Source organism: Eleutherodactylus coqui, unplaced genomic scaffold, assembly GCF_035609145.1.
Source record: "Eleutherodactylus coqui strain aEleCoq1 unplaced genomic scaffold, aEleCoq1.hap1 HAP1_SCAFFOLD_210, whole genome shotgun sequence".
Lineage (NCBI taxonomy): Eukaryota > Metazoa > Chordata > Amphibia > Anura > Eleutherodactylidae > Eleutherodactylus > Eleutherodactylus coqui.
In genome coordinates this window covers 66159-82068 of record NW_027102060.1, presented here as the reverse complement: position 1 = coordinate 82068, position 15910 = coordinate 66159, and the positions used below count along the sequence as shown (strand labels likewise).

Here is a 15910-nt window from a genome sequence, read left to right as displayed (position 1 = left end):
GGGGACGTATTATTCCTCACCAGGAAAGTGCGACGGATTCACATGTGCCATATAATAGTATATAGGGGATGGGAGTGTGCTGATGAGTTTGATAGGGTGGGGGGTCTGTGGAGTACCCCCCCTCACGCTTGCTCTCCTCCGGGGGGGTCCTCGCTGATGCGTGTGTCCTGGAGGTGGGACCTGGCGTCTCCCGACATTACTGTCCTACTTACTAGAAAAGTTACTATTGGAGGCTCGACCTCCGTCTAACTACTTCGGCGCCCCGATCTGCCACGTTCCGCGGGCCGCGGCGCTTCTAGATTTTTGTATGTTGTTTAACTTTCAATAAAACGAGTTTTTTTTTAAAAAAAACACCTTTCATTGACAGCAAGCAGAGGTTTTGAAAATGGTGAAGGATTGAAGCATTAAGAATAATAGGAACTTGCAGAGCGTTCCATGTGGCGATTGTTCTTCGCCCTCCAGAGCGGACGGCCTCATTTACACTGCATATCTCACACATATAATACGCCGTACGTCGCGGTGCGTCAGATACGACGATTGTCGCTCTTCCTCTCACAGTTGCGCTTTTTGTCGCATATAATAAACAACGAGCGCAGCGTGTTCCGCTTTATGGCGTATTAGACGCGATGGAGCCCTATTCTCTATGGGTGCGTACAAAACACTGGACATACGCCATTAGATTACGTATTTGCGACATTTATACGTAGCGGCGCGAATCAGCACAGCGGGATTTAAAAAAAGAAAATGAACCCGTGAAGCTCGTGCGTGAAATGCGCCGGCACAAATCGCTGCCATACGTGGCGATACGCGAGGTCGCACCGCGGTAAAAGCGTTATATATGCAGCATTTCACCACGCGCTCGTGTGCGCCGCCCTGGATGACGTTGCTGTTGGCTGCTGATCTGCAGGTAATCCGACCGGTATTACAATCCAGCGCGGCGTTATGGCGTCCGATAACGGATGCAATCTGCACGAGGAAGAGGCATTTTCCTGGCACTTGAGTCTGGGGGTTTTCTGCGCTCTCTACGAGTCGGCCCCCCTCTCCCCGCACACTTCAGTCTGGGCCCCTCCCTCCCCTCGCTCTATACGGGGGTCTAGGGGCTGCCCATCTGCCTCACATTTGCTTGTGAATAGCTGGGCACCAGTCACTCGCTTCTCCTGCGGATCATGAGAAGGGGCTGCGAGGAGCACAGCGCAGAATCGGCACCGACAGGTGGGCTCTACCGACATGCAGGTAAGAGAGACCCCTTGTTGTCTGTCCTCTTTGTGGAGTACAGCGGCTGCCCGGGGGCCCCTCGTCCGGGATGGGGGTTGGATCAGGGAGCAGGTGACAAAGAAGCTGAAACAATGGACTGATGGTTTTGGTGGGTGTCCTGGGACTGCAGGGGGTGACTGTAGGGTTTCTTGGATTCTGGTGGGCATCCTGGCATTGGGATATTGTAGGGGTGACTGTAGGGTTTCTCGGACTCTGGTGGGCATCCTGGCATTGGGATATTGTAGGGGTGACTGTAGGGTTTCTAGGACTCTGCTGGGCATCCTGGTATTGGGATATTGTAGGGGTGACTGTAGGGTTTCTAGGACTCTGCTGGGCATCCTGGTATTGGGATATTGTAGGGGTGACTGTAGGGTTTCTAGGACTCTGCTGGGCATCCTGGCATTGTGATATTGTAGGGGTGACTGTAGGGTTTCTAGGACTCTGCTGGGCATCCTGGCATTGGGATATTGTAGGGGTGACTGTAGGGTTTCTTGGACTCTGGTGGGCATCCTGGCATTGTGATATTGTAGGGGTGACTGTAGGGTTTCTTGGACTCTGGTGGGCATCCTGGCATTGTGATATTGTAGGGGGTGACTGTAGGTGGGCATCCTGGCACAGGGGTATTTTTTGGGAAATGTAGGGTTGCTTGGACTCTGATGGGCATCCTGGCATTGGGATATTGTAGGGGTGACTGTAGGGTTTCTTGGACTCTGCTGGGCATCCTGGCATTGGGATATTGTAGGGGTGACTGTAGGGTTTCTCTGACTCTGGTGGGCATCCTGGCATTGGGCTATTGTAGGGGGTGACTGTAGGTGGGCATCCTGGCACAGGGGTATTTTGGGGGAAATGTAGGGTTGCTTGGACTCTGGTGGGCATTGATGGTGCGGAGATCTGTGTCCCCTCTTCAGCTGGGGGCTTTGTTGCAGCGTGTACGGTACCCCTGGATTGGCGCCAGGCTCTGACTATCGCGTCTCTCACGTTGTGCGACGGGTGCGAGTTTTATATTTAGCATTCAGTGTTAATTGTCTAGAAGTGTCATCGCCGGCGTTACGAACATTTCGCTTTAAGTTGACGGTTGCCGAGTTACGACAGCTGTGAGCGTTCATAGAGTTAATGAGAAAACCAGTGTGAAGCCTTCTATACAAGGGGTGGGGGGGAATGGAAACAGGCTGGTAGCTGAAAAGACCCCCATAGAGTCGGGGAGGGGCTCCACTTGTCCTTTATATACAGACTTCAGTCCAGGTAGTCAGGGGTTAAAATGCATCTACAGAACCGCCGGGGCTCGGGGGAAAATGAGGTTTCTTTACGACGTTTTTAATATGATCAGAGACAGCAGTCATTGTAGTCCCCTCGCAGGGTGCGATGCTCTGCAGGCCTGGGGCACAACCATGGGCGATGTCAGATTTATCATCTATGGTCCTAATGGGTAAAAGGATCCCAGCTGGCCGCAGGGAAGTAGTGACAGCCGGGAGACGCTGAGAAAGCGGAATGGTGGAGGAGGACGTAAACCGCGCGGATATCCCCCAATCAGTGGTACGGTATTTTCACTACTGCGCTGCTGAAACATTCGCCTGTAATGGCGGTCGTCATCCGTGTGCGATGTTAGCTATTTGTACACATTGTTCTATATATGTCACACGCATTGGTGCAGGTAGCAGCGGCGTCTTGGTCTACGCAGCGGCTGCGTCTTGGTCTACGTAGCACCGGCGTCTTGGTCTACGTAGCGGTGGCGTCTTGGTCTACGTAGCGCCGGCGTCTTGGGCTTCATAGCGCCAGCGTCTTGGGCTTCGTAGCGCCAGCGCCTTGGGCTTCGTAGCGCCAGCGCCTTGGGCTTCGTAGCGCCAACGCCTTGGGCTTCGTAGCGCCAGCGCCTTGGGCTTCGTAGCGCCAACGCCTTGGGCTTCGTAGCTCCAGCATCTTGGGCTTCGTAGCGCCAGCGCCTTGGGCTTCGTAGTGCCAACGCCTTGGGCTTCGTAGCGGCAGGGTCTTGGGCTTCGTAGCGCCAGCGTCTTGGGCTTCGTAGCGCCAGCGTCTTGGGCTTCGTAGCGCCAACGCCTTGGGCTTCGTAGCGGCAGGGTCTTGGGCTTCGTAGCGCCAACGCCTTGGGCTTCGTAGCTCCAGCATCTTGGGCTTCGTAGCTCCAGTGTTTTGGTCTACGTAGCGCCAGCGTCTTTCCTCACACGATAGTTGTTTTGTCCACTCATCAAGATAATTGTTAACGACCTTCTATTCTGCTCGTCTCGTCATCCTCTTCTATCTTCGCCGCTCTCTACTGGCGCTCGTTTAGGACTCTCCTCCTTTATTTGCCTGTTTTTCATGTAACCATAATGAATTAGACTCCGGCTGTCAGTTCCCTCGTCTCTCACTAAAACTCCAGGGCTCTTAATTGGCGTCCGGGTTAATCAGGAACTTTCACCTGTCACTATAAATCTCTTCTATCCCTGACTGGCAGCTTCGTCCATCATTGGGCTGCCGGCTCTGATGAGCGCTGGACTCTGACTGACAGCTACGTCTAGCCTTGGGCTGCCGGCTCTGATGAGCGCTGGACTCTGACTGACAGCTTCGTCCATCATTGGGCTGCCAGCTCTGATGAGCGCCGGCTCTGACTGGCAGCTTCGTCCATCATTGGGCCGCCGGCTCTGATGAGCGCCGGCTCTGACTGGCAGCTTCGTCCATCCTTGGGCTGCCGGCTCTGATGAGCGCCGGCTCTGACTGGCAGCTTCGTCCATCCTTGGGCTGCCGGCTCTGATGAGCGCTGGACTCTGACTGGCAGCTACGTCCATCATTGGGCTGCCGGCTCTGATGAGCGCTGGACTCTGACTGGCAGCTACGTCCATCATTGGGCTGCCGGCTCTGATGAGCGCTGGACGCTGACTGACAGCTACTCCCATCTTTGGGCTGCCGACTCTGACTGGCAGCTTCGTCCATCATTGGGCTGCCGGCTCTGATGAACGCTGGACACTGCTGGTTACAGCGGATCTGCCAGTCACTGCTCGGCTCTGTAATTCCAGCGTGCCGAGTAGCTGTGATGTGTCGGTCATCCTTCACATTCCGGTAGACGGGATTACACGCGGGGTCAGGGCCGCTGTGGGGAATCGGATTATTGGGTCTGTGGAGCGTCTTCTTCATCTGGTTTTAGGCGTAAAGCGATAGCAGATCCCACTTGGCCCGATCCTTGGATCTCCCCATGTGACGGCACATTTCTGATATAAGCCGGATATTATCATCCATTAGCTCGCAGCTTGCGTCCAGATGCCGTTTCCTTCTATCGACGCTCGGAACGTGAACTCGGTTGACACGTTCATCTCTTCATACATCCTGCAGAACATTTAATTATTGCAGCAAGCAAGGAAGTTGGCGCTGCCCGATCCATGCAAATAGCATCTCGTCTTATGGCTTCATTTACCAGGATGATCCTACGTGGCGGCGCCGGGTGGTGACAGGTGCCCGTCCAGACGTGGAATGGAGGCATAGAGAAAGCTTCTGCAATCTCTAATCCACATTTCCATTTTTCACTATTTTTTTTAGCTCTGCTTGCTGTCAGTAAATAGAAACCAGAGACTGATCAGCCTAGCAGTTATCGGCAGATTGCTACCACCGTCTCTTCTGTAATAACAGCCGATACTTCTCACAGCTGGTGTTTTGCTACAATTGTATCCAGTGCAGACAATCAATCCGCTGGGATGTAAACGCTTCAGCAGCGCTCATCTCTCCTGGCCTGACAGTCTGTTACATATCACCTGTGTTGATACATTGTATCGGTCTGCAGTCCAGAGAGCATTGCCTGGACCCAATATAATTGGGAGTAAACAAGAATATCTCTATTCACTGACTGCAAGCAGAGTAATCTTGAAGATGGCGAAGTGATAGAACATTTATCTACAAGCCAGTCATAGACGGGAGGAGACTGATGAGATGCGCCAAATATAATAGACCTACAACGATTTTATTACATTTGGCGCATCTTTCTGAAATCGATGCTGTAGATTTGCGCTGGCATTTACATCAGTTTTGTGGCATAACTTATAGTGAAATTGGCGCGGCGGCGGCCCCTCTCCACCTAGCCCAACCCACTTCCTGCAAAAACAGCAGAAAAGTTGCACATTTGGAACTTGTGCAAAAAATTGTGACTTCAACACCAGAATTCCTAAACCTTTGCCCCATCGTATATAGAAGGGGTGCAGAACTAATGACTTCACATTGGTTGCATCGCTACTTCACAGGAGTGATGGGAGGCGGGTGACAGGAAAATTGGCGCGAAAGAACACGCTGGTGAACACAATATCAGACGGAGTTTGTCACCCGTGTGTAGGTAGCCTAAGACAGAGGGATCAGAGTTTGTGCTTTCGTGCTATTGTGGATCTTGCCGGACCTACTTATATAACCGCAGCTGGGTTGGAAGCTGATTGTGTTTTCGGGCCCCTTGGCATCAGCCGTGCGGCGCCTGCAGAAGACCCCTTTATCTGGGGGCACTGGTGACAACTACCTGCGCAGCTAAAGGGGAAACAGAATGAGTTTACTTTCCAAAAGCCCTTCCCTAACAAGACCCCAACGCTTGGCATCCCGCGCTCCCCTCCTCGGGGTTCGGAGGGGACGCCGTGTCCCTTTCTGAACCTCTGTTGCTAATTCCTTTCAGCTGAATTAAAATTCCAGCCACGCCTGATTCCTCCATCGCCAATCATCGCCCATTGAGCTGGAGCACAAAGAGCGCCATGAAATAGTGCGCAGCCAGGGTGCAAGTTAACTCCGTCACACCTGGATGGTGGGTGGCAGCCGACTCGCTAGGGGTGGCACAACTATGCTGCGACAGGTGGATGAAGCGTCCCCTCGCTCTTGGTTCTGTTGACCGGTCTCCGTACACCTGTGGGGTACAATGCCAGCTTCCATATTAGCAGCTGCACAGGGCTGAGCCCCCCAGTCCCTGCGGACTCGATGTCCTGACAAGTCATTGTGTTGTGACATTGTGCCTACTGAAGCAGCGCATCAATGTCTGACCTCAGAGAGCAACAGCTGCTGCAAGCAGAAAACTTCAAGACTTGCATATATTAAAGAGGGGCTTTGCCCTCCGCTAGCTGCTCCCGAGTGGGGGGGGACCGGACATCTGTCCTCCCAGCAGATGTGACTGGTGGATGGGGGTCTCGGCTACCAGAGAGAAGCCTTTCATAGTCTGGGAGATTCTCCGCTCTGCGGGAAGGTGAAGATGAAATATGAAGTGATCGCCGGGTATTCCGGGAGTGAGGGGGCCGGAGGGGCCGGATTTGTCCTCTCAGTGGAAGCTTGTTAGCACAGACAATGTGTATTGTGTGCGGAGCTGATGTCATACGTGCGCACGGGCGGCGATGGTCTCTCCGTGGTGCAATCACTACTGGGGGGTGAGGGATCCTCTACCCTCTTACAAGGACTCTTCTTTATTAATGACGTACCAGTCACATGACCGCGGGCGCCTTATTTAAGGGGGATTCCTGCTTCATATACATGAATCCTGTGATCTAATTGAGGCCTAATACAGCAGTAATTAGCAGCCGCCATCACGTGATGTCACATCTTACCGTGACGTCATCGATGATGAAGCAAACTAGGAAAACGGCACAAAATTACTAAGTATAGTAAAATTGTAGAAAACCCAATAAAAATTGGACCGCCCCTGTAAGACTGCAGCCGTCTTCTCTTTCGGAACTAGTCACATGGCTAACGTATATGTGACTGATGCCCTAACCTATAGGACGGCTTGTTGATGGCGCTCTGTAGATTCGCTCTTCCCTCGTTCTCCGTGGACCGGCCGTTCCAGAACAAGCAGTGAATCTTTTGTCTGCAGAGCATAGTAGCGCCTCTCTTGTGGCGGGCACCTCCTTCATCCTGGCACAGCTTCGCCCTCCATGAATTTCAGGAGCCCGCTGTCAGGTGACCACATTCCTGGGACTATTTGTGAGACTCTGCAGGAGTCGGGGGTCCGGTTTCCCACAGGATGAGAACCCCTTTTGTTCTCATTGAGGCGGCATTGTGAATACTTAGTAGGTGCTGCCCCCACATATCAGATGGTTGGCACCACGATGTCTCCACGAGCAGAATAGACACCAATCTGGAGGTTTCAAACACTACTCAGAATTGTAGATGGGATTGGCAGCTCTTGGCACAACACATGATGGTTTGATAGAAGAGCTGACGCTCTAGGAGAGGCTTGTGCCCCGTAGTTGTGTGTACAGGAATATATCCACTGCTGCGGGGAGTTCAGAGGTGGAAGCGCTCCTCATTGAGCAGATTAGGAATTGGAAAACATCAAAGCTTCGTATATTTGCATTTAAATGCCCGTCCTATAATTGGCACAATAGCGACTCGGGGCTGTGGCCGGGTCCCGCGGTGCTCTGGGGAATAGCACCATCTAATAGCCTGGGATGAAAACAACCATCAAATGTTGCCGCTCCGTGCCGGCCGAGCTGGAGCCAAGTAGCTGCTGGTTCCTCTATAGTGGGACACATCTCTACTGGGTCTGGTCTTCTTCACCTCCAGTCTCTGCTTTCAGCAATGACCATTGGCCTCTCGCCGCTCCAGGCCTAGATGTTTATTTGCATCTGCCTCACTTTGCCCACGGTAGTTGGGATTGATGCGATCGGCCGCTTCCAATGACCTGATCTGATGTTGGCCATTTATACAGTTCCTACTGTTTTTCCTCACTTTCTGTATTTGCTTCTTCAGGCTTACGAATGGGCTTTGGATGGGATGCGACATCTTGCTGCCATCAGCCTGGACGACTGTAACTCCCCTGAGCTCTGCCTTGGTGCCCTCGAGAGTCTTGAGAAATACAAGATGCAGCATCCGGTGATCGGAGAGAAGAAGTTTGAGGAGATGAGGGAGCTGGTCTATGAGCTGAAGACCAAGACGGGGGTCAAGCATTGGAAGTTCGCCTGGTCGAAGTATCAGGAGGCCAGGCAGGTTTTTGAGAAGAAACTTGAAGCTGCACTGAGGACAAAAAGCAGCGTATCAGGAGAACAAAACTCCCCGCGATCAAGACCCTCTGAGGTTGGAGACCAGAAAGTGACTTCGGATAGGAACATGAGTGTGTCTTATATCCAAAATAAGCCGCCTACTTCCCCCGTCTCTGGCAGGCAGAGGCGACTCGGGAGAGTTTTGTGTCACCAACCTGAAATGGACCTGACGCCCTTCAGATCCAGTCCACCTGGCTCCAGCGCCAGTTCTGTTGCATCATCCTCGGCGTACAGAGTGCGTAAACTGTCCCTCCAACATTCTCACAGTGAGGACCTTTACCTCGAACTGCCTCACCAGGTGCCTTCAGGGTCTTCGACCCCAACCCCATCCCGCCCCATAGGAAGAAGGCTGCTAAGAAAGGCTCAGAGTTTTGACCTTCCTGGGACTGATGGAAGCAGCCATGGTTGTCAGCGGAGACTCAGCGAGCCGGCGAGGAGAGGGAACATCGGTGTGTTCATCAAAGGACTGGAAGTGAGCAGCACAGAACTAGCGGAGCGGCCCTGCAGCCCCAGACTAACGCTCGCCACCGACTGGTCAGCGGAACGAGTGCTAAGCGATAGGAGGAGTAGTGTTTCCTCAACAGACGGAAGATGTCGCAGCAGGTAGGGGGCATCATAAGAAAGGGCAGTGAGATGGAATTATTGGTGGAAATCTACGTCCTTGTAATATATGAGGGTCGCGACAAAACTAATGCTGCTTATCTTATTATGTTGGCACGTAAGCGGATGTTGGTGGGTTGGCAATAATCTGAACCCTCCTGCAAATATCCGTTAAATTTATTAGCGCTGCGACGGATGGCAGCAGAGAGGCGGTCTGGCAAAAAGGCATCTGACATGAAAGTGCGTATAAATCAGATGTTTGTAATGGAATTCCATCATGCGGAAACCATTTTACCCATTGACATCCATCGATGCTTGCTGAGCGTTTAGAGATCAAACAGTGGATGTTGGCGCAGCGAGGCGCTGGGTGGAGCGCTTCAAAAGTGATGACAGCGACGTGAAAGACAACCCACGTTCCGGCTGGCCATGCACAGCTGTCGCCACAAAACGAAGAGCACCACCATCAGCTCATCCGCGCATTACAACCAGGAGAACCGTGTAAGGAACTGAATATCAGCTTCAGTGCATCGACAGCGATGACGCGCGGATGAGCTGAACGAGACGCTCTTCGCTTCACGGTGCGACCGCTGTGCATGGCCACTTGGAGTGTGGCTTGTCTTGCACGTCATTTTTGAAACGCCCAGCCGCTCGCTATGCCAGCGTCCACTGTTTGGTCTCCGTAAACGTTCATCAAGCGTCGATGAATGTCACTGGGTGTAATTGTTTCCCTATCACAGCTCGGCTTTCATCTCATTGTCGGACCACAACAGAGTTGACCAGATGTGTCAGCACGGTTCACACTTTATTGCCGTCCCGCCAACATTGGCTTCTGACTTCATGTGCCAACATGATGAGATAGGCGTTATTTTCGGAGCGCCCCTTGTATATTTGGGGTGGTAATAAATGTATACATGTTCATATGACTGGTTCGCCAGTGTCTGTGCCATCTGTCACCCTGGGCATAGTGTCTACTGATGAGGCTTTAGAGTGGTGGTCTCCAACCTATGGCTCTGCTGCAGACGTATGACTACCAGCTTGCTAGGTGTTGTATTACAACAGTTGGAGGACCACCGGTTGGAGACCACTGTCTGTGTGTTAACAGCCATGACCCTATTAAAGATAAGGAGGGACCCCGAACTAGCGATCTGTGGGGGCTGCAGCAGTCAGACCTCTACTGAATAAAGGTCCATTTAGAGGGGATGAATGCTGTCACACGGGAGCTAGTATCACTGGTTCACTCACAGAGCGGCCAGCAGGGGTCGGGGAGGCTGCAAGAGATTTCTCTCCTCGTTCTTCCCCGCCACATAGCAGGCGTTCACTACTGAACAGCCGCTATTTACACTGAGTGATCATCGTTCAGCGCATTATCCATTGTTTATTCTGCAAAAGAGTCCGATTATTTTTTGCCCCTCTCCAGCACCAGGCACCCCCCCCCCCCCCAATTCCGCAACACCAGGCACATCCCCCCCCCCTTTCCCCATAACACCAGACACACTCCCCTTCCCCATAGCATTAGGCACACCTCCCCTCCCAAGGCGCTGTGTCAAAAATTGCCTGTGTTTGTGTACTACTGTCAACCTTTGCTTGCGCTCACTTCATGTGCTGAATGAACATGCGCTTTCTCCGCCATTATTCGCAGGGTCACCTGACATCAGATGCCATCCAGATACTTAAGCACGTGTATTCAGCTCAGCGGCGGACGCCATGTGGTGTCAGGTGAATTGGCGAGTAGTGGCCGAAAAGGCGCATTCTCATGGACATGAAGCGAGCGCAAATGAAGGTGGATGCTATTAGGCTAGTGCAGGCACCCTGTGACAGAATGCCTGCCCAGGATAGACAATGTACTATGCCTGTCCATCCAAACCGAGGGAGCGTCTAGTGCCGGTGCGTGTAGCCTGCGGCGCTTCATACAGGGGCTACACGTGTATCTCCGCTCTGTAATTGTATTTCTCTTCTGCGGCAGTAAACTTCGGCACATCATTGATGAGATGGTCACCACAGAGAGAGAATATGTCCGATCCCTCTGGTACATCAGCGAGAACTACTTTCCTGAGATGGATCGCAGCGACCTCCCGCAGGACCTTCGGGGGAAGAGAGGAATCATTTTTGGGAACCTGGAGACGCTGAGGGATTTCCACAGCCAGTACTTCCTGAAGGAGTTGGAGAGCTGCTGCAATCATCCCCTGCGAGTCAGCCACTGCTTCCTGCGGCATGTAAGTGGCGCCCTGACAGGTTGCTGTCTTAGCTGTTGTCCATTTTCTGTACAAAACACGGGACTTACGTCCACACCACCTTTCCTGAACCCGGACGTTGGGTACTTGTAGTGGTGGCCCTTCAGTGAGCTCCCTAGCGGTGGTGAAGCCTTCTAAGGAAAGGTAGTCCGTTAATCCCAGCCCTGTATATTCCCTTCACATGTAGTAAGGGGTTTTCCCATTAAAGACATTTATCCCCTATGCACAGGATAGAGAGGTCCCCCAGTGATCACGATGCCCCATGGATCAGTGATGCACACATCCCACCGCTGCTTCATTCACGTCTGTGGAGTAAGATTGTAGAGCGCACCCATGCCCCTCCGGTCCATTGAAGTGAGTGAAGCAGCGGTCAAACAAGGACACTCAGGTGCAGTGATCTCAGGATCGCCGGAGGTCCCAGCAGTTGGACCCCCAGTGATCACACACTTTATCTTCTACTCAGTGGATGAGGGATAACGGTCTTTACTGGGAAACTTCTTTAACGCCCCCCCCCCCCGCCCCCCTCCCAACAGTCACATTAAAGTTGGAAAACCCTCCCAAAAATAACTTTTTTTAGTTGTAGAGTTTGAATTTGGCGCAGAACTCCATCGCCTCAAGTGCATTTTTAACCCCTTAATGACATAAGTAATTTCCCTTGTGTTCCAGCGCTCCTAACTTTATTTTTCCGTCCAGTGTATGACATCTTGTATTTTGCAGGACGAGTTTTTATAAGAACCAATTTCGGGTCCTTGTAACGTATTGAAAGACTTGTGCAAGGGGGAAACAAAAATAATTTATTTCGAGGCTGTGGTCAGCATAGCTGCAGCACCTGCAGGGTTAAATGGTGTAGAGGAGTGATTTACATGAGCAAGTCCTCATTTTTTTCACTCATTTTCTGTGGGAAAAACCCAAATGTGACAATCGAAGAGTAAATATGTTCTGCGATTGGTGGGGGGTAATAACATGAACAAAACTTCATGTCCCCCCCCCCCCCCCTCCCCGGAGATATACAGGAGTACCACAGAGCTTCTCTGCTGCGCTCATCTCCCTTCCTTCTCTGCGGCGCCCATCACCCTCCCTTCTCTGCGGCGCCCCTCCCCCCCCTTCTCTGCGGCGCCCACCTCTCCCCCCCCCCTTCTCTGCGGCGCCCACCTCTCCCCCCTCCCTTCTCTGCGGCGCCCACCTCCCCCCCCCCCTTCTCTGCGGCGCCCACCTCCCCCCCCCCCTTCTCTGCGGCGCCCACCTCCACCCCCCCTCTCTGCGGCGCCCACCTCCCCTCCCCTTCTCTGCGGCGCCCACCTCCCCTCCCCTTCTCTGCGGCGCCCACCTCCCCTCCCCTTCTCTGCGGCGCCCCTCTCCCCTCCCCTTCTCTGCGGCGCCCACCTCCCCTCCCCTTCTCTGCGGCGCCCACCTCCCCTCCCCTTCTCTGCGGCGCCCACCTCCCCTCCCCTTCTCTGCGGCGCCCCTCTCCCCTCCCCTTCTCTGCGGCGCCCCTCTCCCCTCCCCTTCTCTGCGGCGCCCCTCTCCCCTCCCCTTCTCTGCGGCGGCGCTTATCTCCCTTCCTTCTCTGCACACTGAAAAGTGATGGCTGAAAGTTCAGCATTTTTGACCCTATTTGATACGGCTGTAGCTCCGGTTCTGTAAGGGTTAACAGAACACGTTGGGTGTCATTTTAAAGCCAAGAACAGAGCTTTTCCTAAACTGTTGGGGTTTTACCTGGAATCTGCCAGCTATTCTCAGCACTCTAAGCTAAGCTTATGGGCTCAAAGTAGCTTACCTGCTGAGTCCGGGGACGTAAGCCTTATATGTGCCTTACCCGCCATTTCCCCATTGTCAGCGCTCAAACCCGCCGCTGAATGCCTTCAGTGGACTACTTCGTTGCCAGAATCCAATAAGAGGACTACTTATTGCCGCTCCTATGTAATCTGCTCCATGCATTCAGTGGCTAGTTGAAGCGCTGCCAACTGAGGACCAGCTTCAGCTATAGGGCTCAAAGGAACTAACCGATTCCCCTTAAAGGCTTCCTCAGACAAAGGCGTTACCCCTTGCAACCAATCATATCACTGATTACATTCTCCAACCTAACCTATAAAGATAAACCCTGAGATCTGATTGGTCGGCTCTTTTTGAGTGCCGGTTTGTATATACGAGAACCATCGTTCTTGACAATTCTTTGCCACCGGCGGGCGAGCCAATGGAGGTGTGATAGTGGGCGAGCTGCGTGCCCTCGGTGCGCGTCTTGTACATGGAGTCTGCTTTGTTACGACGCAGATGATGCAGCGCAAATCGTTTTGTGTATACAGCGTTGTTACGGACGACCGTTTCCCGCCGGACCTGCGCTGTTAACGCCAGTAATGGAACTCGCTGACTCCCTTATGAACAGTCTGACCTTCCCTTCTTTTTCACCTCCAGAAAGACCAGTTTGGGATGTACGCCTTGTACAGCAAGAATAAGCCCCGCTCCGACTTGTTGCTCGCCAGCCACGGGAACATCTTCTTTAAGGTAAGGAAGTTGCGGTAAATGTTCCGGACGTTCCGGTAGACAGAAGCGCCGTTTCCGGTGTGAATTACTGACTTGAAGCGTTTATGGCCCAGAACAAGCAGCGTCAGCTGGGAGACAAGATGGACCTGGCCTCGTACCTGCTGAAGCCCATCCAGAGGATGAGCAAGTATGCGCTACTCCTTAAAGACCTGATTAAAGAGTGCGGGGAGGCACAAGAGCAGGAGCTGGCATACCTGCGGGCAGCGGAGGAGATGGTGAAGTTCCAGCTGCGGCACGGCAACGATCTCCTGGCCATGGATGCCATCCGGGACTGTGATGTGAGTTATTTGGACACATTGATGGATGGTGGGGTTCTGTGAGCGGCCATCATGGCTTTACATCTTCCATATGTTGTGGCATCAGGTGAACCTGAAGGAGCAAGGGCAGCTGGTGCGGCAGGACGAGTTCACCGTGTGGCTGGGCCGCAAGAAATGTCAGAGGCACGTCTTCCTGTTTGAGGATCTCATCTTGTTCAGCAAACCCAAGAGGATCCAGGGAGGCTTGGATGTCTACATCTACAAGCGCTCCTTTAAAGTAAGTGAACCCAGAGGCTCACATTTTTTACCTGTCACCGCCTGTGAGCACCATAAACTAAGTTATGGCGCTCAAAGGACGACCCCCGGGAAGTCGAAGCATGCGCTTTGGATACTTGGGTGAAATATTAAAGAGGTTTTCTAGGAGTTAACTATTGATGACCTGTCCTCAGGATCAGCGGGGGTCTGCTGCTCTAGATCCTCGCTGATCATCTGATTGAAGTGACAGCAGCCGTCTGGTGAACAGCACTTCATTTCAGTTTATTGCAGGCACAGCGCTGTACATTGTATAGTGGCCGTACCTGGTATAGCAGCTCAACCCCATTCACTTGAATAGGACTAAGCTGCTCTCAGGCCATGTGACTGATGACCGTGATGTCATAGGCCTCTTAAGCCAGCGGATTGGTGGGGTTCCCTAGCGTCGGACTCCGCCTATCAACAATTGATGACCTATACTGAGGACAGGTCATAAATTGGGTAGGCCTTGAAAACCCCTTTAATGAAGTAGGAGCATCTCATCAGTGTTGGGATGTTTCTCCCAGTACTTTAATGTTTCCCTCCTTTGCAGACGGCGGACATTGGTTTGACAGAAAATTCCGGAGACAGCGGATTGCGCTTTGAAATTTGGTTCAGGAGGCGGAAATCCAACGACACTCAAATTCTCCAAGCCAGTGGTGCTGAAATCAAGCAAGCATGGACGGCCGACATTGCCAAGATACTGTGGCAGCAAGCAACCAGGAATAAAGGTAGAGAGACCCGCAGATCTGCGCAGGATTTATAGTGGGCATATACCCTTACACAGACCCCTGTGTGTCTCCGAATGTGGGGGTGCCCCTGCTGGCCCCCTGGCAGCCTTGGCGCATTACACGGTGCCCAGCAGACCTGTCACTGGCAGTCCTTCGTTATAGATGATGATTAGAGTTGAGTCTTCCTCGTTAATTCCGTACATTTTCCTCCTCCTCCTCCAGAGATCCGCATGCAGGAGATGGTCTCGATGGGGGTCGGTAATAAGCCATTTTTGGATATAAAGCCAAGTGACGCAGCAATAAACAACCGCGCTATCGATTACATAATGAAGGGGAGAGGTATGTAATTAGAAGCTTATTCCGCTCACGGATTGGATGAGATCGGTTTACTAATGCCTCGTGTTTCATGCGCAGGCGCGAGGACCAGGGCTTCCATTGCAGTGTCCTTATTTGACCATTCGGATCCTTACAAGAGGACGCCGGCGCCGATCACGTGTAACTCTGTGCCTTCAGCCTGCGGCCCGTCTTCTGCTTCGTTGCTGGGACCCCTGAACTTGCACATGTATGTCAACCAGACGCTTCTGCCCGGGGTGCTCTTCCCCACTAGACCCTTTGAGACCAGCAGTTGCTTGGAGGAGGATGAGTTGGAGAACGAGACGAGCTGCAGCCAGCCTTCCATGAGTGCGTGTCCCAATTACCTGCCTTCTGCGCTCTTCTTAGCGCTCAGCGGATACTGACTGTCTCGCCTTTTACTTGCAGCCACGGAGAGCTCGGAGTCGTCTCACTGTATGTCCAGCGCCGGGTCCAGCGGCTCGGACAGCGGCTGTGTCTCCAGTATTCCCCAGGACAATTTGTCTGAAGATGCCGGGTCTCCGTGTGACGCCTCCGCACAATACAGCTTTCCGGAAATGAGGAACGGCTCCAGAGTCGCCTCCCCGGTGGTGGAAAAAGCCAGATTCATTAACCGCCAATACATCTCCGCGGTAAGGGCGCCAATGCTTCACGTGGTGTCACCATAACCT

At 52.8% G+C, this 15910-nt stretch overlaps 1 protein-coding gene across 1 annotated transcript in view; it reads left to right on the top strand.

Annotated features, from left to right (window-relative positions):
• The window catches only part of LOC136595471 (pleckstrin homology domain-containing family G member 4B-like), a 72069-nt gene that overhangs the window by 52985 nt on the left and 3174 nt on the right, over window positions 1-15910 (top strand). Inside the window, exons 14-22 of the mRNA XM_066588702.1 lie at window positions 7948-8840; window positions 10801-11050; window positions 13481-13570; window positions 13663-13887; window positions 13973-14143; window positions 14711-14888; window positions 15111-15227; window positions 15303-15569; window positions 15648-15871. Coding sequence (XP_066444799.1) covers window positions 7948-8840; window positions 10801-11050; window positions 13481-13570; window positions 13663-13887; window positions 13973-14143; window positions 14711-14888; window positions 15111-15227; window positions 15303-15569; window positions 15648-15871 — 2415 coding nt within the window. The remainder of the gene's footprint in view (window positions 1-7947; window positions 8841-10800; window positions 11051-13480; window positions 13571-13662; window positions 13888-13972; window positions 14144-14710; window positions 14889-15110; window positions 15228-15302; window positions 15570-15647; window positions 15872-15910) is intronic.